Source organism: Actinia tenebrosa, unplaced genomic scaffold (genome assembly GCF_029948245.1).
Source record: "Actinia tenebrosa isolate PJP-AT-01 unplaced genomic scaffold, QUT_ActTen_1.0 PGA_scaffold16__25_contigs__length_10494907, whole genome shotgun sequence".
In the NCBI taxonomy this organism is placed as follows: Eukaryota; Metazoa; Cnidaria; class Anthozoa; order Actiniaria; family Actiniidae; genus Actinia; species Actinia tenebrosa.
The window spans coordinates 5,294,987-5,303,906 of record NW_028292576.1 but is presented as its reverse complement, the minus strand read 5'-3'; the positions used below and the strand labels follow the sequence as shown (position 1 = coordinate 5,303,906).

Here is an 8,920-nt window from a genome sequence, read left to right as displayed (position 1 = left end):
TGTGCCAATTACAATTCTAGAAATCTTTTACCGCTCAATTATATAACTTCTAAAGCCCGGAGTTACAGCCTCAGCTGCTAAGACAGCGTATGAGCCATTAATCTATGAACACCTCATTCAAATCCATAAACGGGTACTCTTGCGAAAGAATGCACTTTTCACGAGATGGAGAAGACAAAAAAAAATTTTCATTTTACGACTGGGATGCCACAGGCAACCCAGTAACGAGTGTCTATTGAATAGCGCAATAAGTGCTACTGTATGGTTGTCGTTGTCGTTGTAGTCACCGTCCTGCACCACAATTTCAGTTCTGTCCGGGACCGACCGAGGTCAGCCGGCGACACCATAACATTTCTATATACCTAGCTTATATCTTAGTCTTTTGTACCATGAAGGACACCATTAACAAACGAATTTCCAACCCAAAGATTAGCCTCGTGTTCACGCAGTAACATAAAAGCGTTTTTACATGAATGAGATGCTAGTCAGTCCAGAACAAGTTACTCTAATTCGTCGCCATATTTCGATTGGATGTATTATTTATATTATGCCATGACTGATGTAAAATATAACAATTGCACAAAATATATGATGAAACCAAAGATAAAAAATTTAATAAAGAAAGCTGGTATAGTTTACATCATTAAGATGGATAAGAGAGCTTAAGATATAGTAATACTAAACTGCATAATATACAAATACCATCGATATTTTTACAGCGCAACGCGCAAAGTAATGACCACATTTTAAAAATGTATTCACATGCTTCTGTTCATGGCTTTTCCCCACCAGCTTCGCATCGTAATGTGTTGCTTTGAAGGCAACTTGTCGCGCAACGGCGTTGCCACACAAGTTGCATGGAGCATTACAGGGTTTAACCTACAGCGCAATTTGAATAAAAATGTCGTGAGACAAGTTGCAGCAATTGTGTCGTAAGGCCCCAATTAAAGCAGCAGTTTTCTCTGCAACTTGTCTCACAACAGCGTTGCGACACAGGTTGCAAGAGTGTTAACACAGTGCCACGGAGACTCAATCGCTGCCAAAGGTAAAAACGAATTTTACTTTTGGCAACGATTGCTGCAACTTGTCTCGCAACATGTTTTCAAATTGTTGCGCTGTTGGTTACACGCTGCAATGTTCCATGCAACTTGTGTGGCAACGCCATTGCAAGACAAGTTGCAAAGATAATTGCTCCATGTAATCGCGCCTTTAGAGTATGAAAACCTAGAGGTATGCGAATACATTAAATATGATAAAAGGATATCCAATATTCACTAGCTTATGCTGGGGCTCGGAAAACCGCCGAGTCCACAGAGACGGGATTCGTTACCCTCCGGATACCAGTCGGATGCTTTGGCAATGAGCTACAGAGAGGGGACTATGACAGAGAGGGGACTATGACAGAGAGGGGACTATGATTACTTAACATTAAATTTGGTCCTACTTTTGCACGTTGCACTGTAAATCCCCGTTTATACTAGCGGTTTTTTTGCGATTTTGTCCATGATAAATAATGGTAAAGAATTTACTTGTAAAGCTTTTTTCAGGATACCAAGATTTTTCCAGACGAATGTCTCTTTTGAAGGATGAGACAAAATATTTCATATTTCCGAAAATTGCCACAAAAATTGCAGCAAAAATCGCCAGTGTAAACGGGGCTTAAGTGGTACAAATTTCATTTTGTAACAATATCCTAAAATTTGTTTTCAAAACGTGTTAGGCGTAAGATATATTCTGTCAGTGTATTGCCAGTCGTTAGAAAGCACAAAAAAGAGTGATTTACACAACAAAAACCTTAAAGGGGTTTTACTCATTTAAACTGCCATAAGGGATGGTAATAAGGGATGGCAGAAAATAAAACATTGCTACCTAAAGAATTTTATGTATTATTCCCCTTCTTTTGGCAGAAAATGAGCTCGCAAAACCTCTCCAACGATTTCTAAATTATTATTTACAAAAATAACTTGGCCAAAAACCGTCATCGTTATTTATAACTTTTACACGTCCTGGTGAAAACACAGGCGCATGAACCCAACTTACAAATGTGTTGGCGCCATGGTCATTTAGGGGTAACGCAAGCGTCCCTTGGCAGACCATTGGTTTAAAGATACTGAACCTTTCAGGATAAGAACACATGACATTGTAATAACGCTGTAAATATGAATAATAGAGAAAAACATCCGCGCATGCGTTCATGTTAGCGCGGTTTTCTAAGAGCCCAATAGCGTCTAGGTGAGAATTGTTTTTCCCCCGTTTTTTGTTAACATACAGTGGGGGGGGTAGTAGTATGTAGTAGTATACTTTCGCGAGACCAATGTACTGTATAATAAGAACGATATTGAAAGCTTTTGCCTTAGACGTAGAGCATGCGTAGACGTTTTCCACTCGTTTTCTTTCTATGTACCCTTTTCTTAAAACTGTCTTGAATGCAAGGCTGTCATGAAAAGACAAAAGTAATGCAACAAATTCCATCGAGAAAAAGTGTGATATTATGTTTTCATGTCAGCCTAGCATTCAGGACAATTTTGAGAAGGGTACATTACGAATTCAAATTGAATAGAATCAATATAAAAATTACTATATTAATGTACTTCCTCTGTTCAAGGTCCTTAATGGCGGCGAGTCCCAATGAGCAGAGCTTGTACGTTGATAGAACCTCTTCTTCTTCTTATAAGTGAATATCTCATCAAGATTGGGCATTGCGACTCCACCGAAAATAGCTTCGACATCGAATTTCCCCATGGATTGATTGATGAGTGCAGCTTTTAGTTTGGCTCCCTGTGCCCAAGATGGTATTCTCTTTTTTGGCGCGTCTTCATCATCAGTAGAATCATCACTGCATATGTCATCTATGTTGTAATTTTCTGTAAATGCAACGCTTCGAATCCGAGGAGGCGGAGGTGGCGTCATGTCATAAGAATCAGCATTGTGTAGTGCTTTGAGTCGTGCCTCCTCTGCAAGGCGTTGTTCTTCGAGTTTCCGATGTCTTTGCCTCTCTCTTTCGAGTTCTTCTTGATACGCTGCTTCACGTTCCTCACGAAGTTTCCGTTCACGTTCTTGGCGCCATTTTTCTTCTCTTGCTTTCTTTTCTCTTTCTTTCCTTTCGTGCTCTTCTTTCTCCCTCAAGAGCTGTGCAATTCTCTTGCGTTCTTTTTCCTCTTTTTCTTTTTCTTCTCTCATTTTCTTTTCTGCGTTTTCTTTTTCTTCCTTAGCTTTACGTTCTTTTTCTTCGATTTCTCTCAAGAGTCGAATTTTCTCTTGTTCTCTTTCCCTTTCGAGTTCTTGTTCCCTCAATTCCTGTTGACGTTTTCCTTCCACGATTTTTCTTTGCCTTTCTTGTTCCTCGAATTCTGCTTTCCTTCGCAGCATTTCAGCATGGCGTCTGGCTTCTTCTTCCTTCTCTTGAAGTTTCTGCTGCCTTTGTTCTTCTTCTTGCTTTCTACGGGCATCTAGCTCAGCTTTCTTTTGTAGGCGAGCTTTTCTTCTCATCTCTTCCTCCTTTTCTTTTTCTTTCCTTGCTTTTTCTTCCTGCTGTTTCCTCATGTCTAATCTCTTTTCCATTTGCTCTCTTCGTTCTCGTTCTGCGCGAGCTCTAGCTGCGCGTAATTCTGCAGCTTTCTTTTCTTTTTCTTCTCTTCTCCTAAGATTAAGAAATAACATGTATTTAAGAGAAAATAATTTTAGACTTCAATCTAGACATTCGCGCGCCGTGATTGGTCGAGCAGCCAGTGATTTTTGAGACGATAAGGGGTGATTATGAGGATTCTCAAAGTTTGCCAGAGTGAAAGTAGTACTCAAACGTTTGAAAAAAAAATGGAATGAAGCAAGCAAGCAAGCAAGCAAGCAAGCAAGCAAGCAAGCAAGCAAGCAAGCAAGCAAGCAAGCAAGCAACTAAAACCATGCCCCATTGTCAACAAACCTTTTTTGGTCTTCAATTTTCTTTTGTTTTTGCAATTCAAGCTGTTCTATTCTTTCCTTTTCTTTTTCTTGTTTCTCCAAGATGGCTTTTTTCATCAAACGAGTTTTCTCCTAAAAAAACAATTAATACAGTATACAATAAACAAGAGGGTGTCGTGGTTTTCTATGTCACTACGTAAAAATACGTAATTTTTGAAAAGGTTTATTGCTATAGATAGTATTCAGTTCAACTAGTTAGGGGCCGTTTACATGGAGAAAACTTGTCCCTGGTAGCAAGGACACCTTTCTACTTGAGCCTAATTATATCGAGCGTTCATATGGAAAGAAGTTGTCCCTATGTATGGGGAAAAGTTGTCCCGAGTACCAGGGTCACCCTCTTTCACAAAGAGGGTAACCCTACCGAGCAGAGGCAAAGTAAAATATCTCATGTAAACGGTCGAGATTAATTTACAAAGAAAAGTGAAGAGGGTATCCCTTCTACCAGGGACAAGTTTTCTCCATGTAAATGGCCCCTTAGTAAAGATTATTGTTGTTTCAACTTTCTGACTATAGCTGTGAAAGTTTTGAAATGTAAAATAATATGTTTAGAAAAACAATATCCTCAGTGGGTGGATTGTCAATGTGCTACAGGTGCCCAGAGCTGTTCTTCATTGATGGAGAGGGTTCACAACTGGGGCAGCTTATGACTTTAACTTTAACTTCAGCTTTAACAACGTACCTTCTCATCTATTTTTGTTGGTGTGTTTCTTTTGATAAACGAATGAATAACTCCAGATGGGTTCTTGATAACCTGTGAATAATATGCTAAGTGAATATAGGGATGATATATTTATCTTGCTGTTCAAAGACTCACTGCTTGGTAAATATCACCTAATATTCCCTATTGTTAATTTACTATGTGACCAACATTTTGAAATGATTTTGTAAATTGTATCAGGCAACATAAGCCTGAATAAATTAAGATTTTCACCATTGTCTTTATTGATTTATGCGCTGATTGAGACAACAGTCACAAAACGGAATTTGGCCAACAGATTACTATCTATACTGTCCGATACACCATGGGTTAGGGTTTTCACTTGACCATTGTATCGATTAGCAAATAGCAAAAATATACTGTGGTAATGGACTACTTTGATGATACGGTGGCCATCGTTCCAAGGGACAAAACAAATTAAGATGAGGGTATACCGTATAGATATATATAATATATGTATCATATTTTGTATTCTCTTGTGGTGAGCTGTTAATATCAATCAATGTCATTACTGTAACAAAGCTTTATTTGTCCCGTGGATGCTCCAGCAACTTACCCTGGTTGGTCCAATGTAAATTGGATTTTTGTCCTTCCTGTTTTGACCATCTTGTAACTCTGGCTCATTTTCAGAGCTACATTGACTCAGATTGCCTTCTTTGTCGGAGGTTTGGCTTCCTGAACCGCTACAGAAGGAGTGATCACCATCCTCACTAACTTGAGATTCTCTGCTTTGATTTCTGGATGATGACCTAGTTGTTGGTCTAAACAAAGACATAATCAACACTCAGAAAGGTGGTACAAGTTGGAAAAGTAAGGGGGTAAGGAAAAGAAAGATAAGGGGGTTCAAAATCAGCAAAATCAAATGGAAAGTTTTACAAAAGATAATCCGACCTCCCACTCCATGGTAGAGGCATCTATTGCATAACCCCCTTTCATCACCCTGCTTGTAATAGTTCTTAACCCCCCTCAACATGTGATAGCCCCCCTCAATAGACATGATAATCCCCCTCAATATGCGACAACCCGCCCTCAATATGTGATATACCCCCCTTTAAAACCACTTTATCAAAATAAAGTACCCCTCTACAATATTGCAAAAATTGGTTCCATAGGGTGGATCATCTTCTACTGGATTCCAATTGGAATTTAGAAGTCTTCTTTTTTGGAAGGGAGAGGGGGAACCAAACTGGCTTGAACCCAGGTGGCATTGTTGAGAGGCGAGCAAACTTACCACTATGCCACTTGTGTTTTATCATAATTAAAAGGTTTAAAATATGCATGCATAACATTTATTTAAAATAATAACATTTACATACCTTGACGTGGCATCTTTTTCTTCCACTTCTTCAGCTATGGCTTCAGTGGTCTCTGAGGCATCATGATATTCACCACCATCAACTTCTTCCACACTTTCATGTGCATCATGAAATTCTTCCTCCTCAGTTTCAACATCTCCATCAGTATTCTCTTCAGCAGAATCTTTGTTCGTTGTCTTAGAAGGAGTAGATGAATAGGCTTCGCAAATCTCTGGAAAAATCCCTGCCTCTATTATTTTATTGCTTTCTTGATCTTCAAATAAATTGGCTTTTACTTTGTCTAGTTCATTGCTGGTGTTTAATGTTTCTGGTTCAACAGAAGCATTGTCTTTTTTAGGGGTTAGACTCGGCATCATTTTCTTTGATGATAACTTAAGTAATACAGAACTTTTCACAAGGCTTCTGCTTTTCCTAATTTTGGTATTCCTCTGATTTTGAGCTGCTTTCACAGACAACCTGCCTGATCTCCTTGTGCTTGCTTTAGATAAACGATTGCTTTTCCTTTGTGCTTTAGGAGGAGAGCTAACTGTTGAACTAACAACTGCATTATCTGAGTCAGACTGCTCAAGCTTTTGCATCTTTGTCATACTTTCCTCTAATCCTGCTTCATCATTGTTGGTGGATGACGAGATCTCTGCTGGTTCACCATCATCCTTACTGTCTTGCTTCCTTTTTGTACCTCGGCAGGAACTTGCTCTACTACCTCTGGATTTCGTTTTTCTATTAGTTTTCTTAGTGGATGAGACAGTCGCTTCACTTATTACTTGTTCCTGGCATTTTGGCTCTGGTGTTTTGCTTTTGACGTTCCGTTGATTTCCGTAGGTGGTTGCTTCCACAATAAGCACAGGGTTAATCATAACTTCGTTTTCTTCCTCAATAGCTTGTGTTGAAATTTCCTGAACTGGTTCAGCAACTGATGTTGGTGTGAGAACAACTTGGAGTGAAGGCATGACAGCTTGAGGCTTTTCAATACTCGCTTTCTTTGAACTGGGTTCAATATTGGGGGTTTCAGGAATAAATACTTCTACAGATGACGGCATTTCATTGGCAGGAGTTTCAAATAACTTGGATTTCTTTGTCACGCATTGCAATTGTGCAGGTGAATCTATTTGTGACCCATCATGATGTGAAGACATTTTGACTGGAGTAGCTGCAAGATGATCTTCTGTTTCTTCTTGTTTTCTTTTATTTCTGGTGGATGTTCTCTTAGCTGTAGCTTCTTTTTCATCAGTCTTATCTACCTCATTATCTACCATCGGTTGTTTTGAGTCATTTTTCTTCCCTCTTTTTTGTCGTTTTGACCCCTTTGACTGCTTCTTTGATCCTCTACCTTTTGCTTTCCCGGTTACACTATCTTCAACATTTTCAGAACCATTTTTAGTCCTAGATGCTCTAGCTCTAGTAACGCGGCCTTTTGGTTCAATCATTTCTGCAGGGGATCGACTTGCTGCAGGACATATAGCAGGCTTTTTGCTTTCTGGAGTTTGACAGACATCTCTGAGCTTATCCTGGCTTCTGTCAGGGGATGAAGAGGGTTTATTTTCAAGCGACTCGTCAAGACTTCTTACTATACGTTTTCGCTTTCCTTTCATAGAGGGTGTTTTGGGCAAAAGCGCCACACTGTCTCGCCTAAAAATATAAATATACTAAATTATAGACATTTATTTTAATGATAAACCTTTCCATCTACCGTATTCATTATCAAAGGATATACAATGCGATTAGTATAATATATTCGAAGACTCCGTGTTTCAAATTATACAATCATTTCAGTTAACGAGTCTAAACTTCAAACAACTATTCAACAAATATTCCACACTTACCTTCCGAAATGCTCCTTAACCTCGGCAAGAATTTCATCCAAGTATTGAAAATCATTATCCAAAATGTTCTTTAAGAAATCTCCAATTAATTGGGTGGTTTTTTGGTGTAAGGAGTATCCAAGAATTGGATTTTGATTTGCGGCCTCGTCCATCTTACTTCATTTGTATCAGCCAGTACACAAGACCACGAGGTGCAAGATCGAGTTTAACCAAATTCCAAGACCCAAATCACAAGTCGTAGTTACTCTTCGATGTCCTGTTAAAACGTTTTGACATAGATAAGTCCACAATTCAACGATCGAACAGGAATACAGCTCAAAAACCTGTTTTTCAGTTCGAGTCGATAGATGTTCGACGACTTCCAGATCAGCTCACCCAAACAATGTCAAACTTCTGGGATCTGAACTCCAAAGATTCTATAAAAACTGTAGTTCCTTTTACTCAGTCGAGATAAAAATCCAGCGATCACGATTCCAGTGAAAGCAGTCGCTACTTTCAACGAAAAATCGGCCAGGAAAGCAGAATATATTTTTTACATTTCTTTACCGTTTACCGAACTCTTCTGTACTAAATATTTGAATTTTAACCGCGGTCGGCTCTTGACCAATCAGAATCCAAGGGTGTGATAATGAATATTGATAAGGATGTCATGTGACAAAAGGCAAATTATCAATATTTTATTAGAAAAATGCTATATTTTCATAGCATTTCGTTAATAAATAATCATAATGATGAATATTTTGTTGAGAATTTATCGCTTTAGACAACGAATACAGAGAAAAATTTGTTATCGCGGTAAATTTCGCGGTGTGTAAAACATATTCATAAATATTCAAAAACAAAACATCATTATTTATTTAAAAACAATAAATACAGTTTTCGGTAATATTTTATTCTTAAACATAAAAACCGTTGCTTGGATATATAATACATTAGGCCGTAAATAGAACAAATCTAAGACTAAATAAGTCGCGAAGACTTACTGATTTGAATGATTGGTAAATATTTCTGAATTTATATCCTAGAGCAAAAAATGAGATTTTAGTATTTTTCTAATTTTCGGAAGATGCTTTCGTTCTTTTCATGAGCCTAGAAAGGAAGGGAAA

At 38.3% G+C, this 8,920-nt stretch overlaps 1 protein-coding gene across 1 annotated transcript; it reads right to left on the bottom strand.

Annotated features, from left to right (window-relative positions):
• Nucleotides 1-587: 587 nt before the first annotated feature.
• Nucleotides 588-8,366, bottom strand: LOC116307889 (uncharacterized). Its single transcript, XM_031718207.2, has 6 exons — nucleotides 7,815-8,366; nucleotides 5,992-7,620; nucleotides 5,232-5,436; nucleotides 4,637-4,708; nucleotides 3,920-4,029; nucleotides 588-3,640 (listed from the first exon to the last, which is right to left on the bottom strand). Exons 1-6 carry the CDS (start codon nucleotides 7,964-7,966, stop codon nucleotides 2,578-2,580), a joined length of 3,231 nt encoding a protein of 1,076 aa, XP_031574067.2. The 5' UTR covers nucleotides 7,967-8,366; the 3' UTR covers nucleotides 588-2,577.
• Between the last annotated feature and the right edge of the window lie 554 nt (nucleotides 8,367-8,920).

Coding starts and splice junctions, on each gene's coding strand:
- LOC116307889 (XM_031718207.2), bottom strand. CDS start 7,966: ATGGACGAGGCCGCAAATCAAAATCCAATTCTTGGATACTCCTTACAC. Junction 7,621..7,814: donor GTTAAGGAGCATTTCGGAAG/GTAAGTGTGGAA, acceptor TTATATTTTTAG/GCGAGACAGTGTGGCGCTTT. Junction 4,030..4,636: donor CAACAAAAATAGATGAGAAG/GTACGTTGTTAA, acceptor TTGTTTTTTTAG/GAGAAAACTCGTTTGATGAA.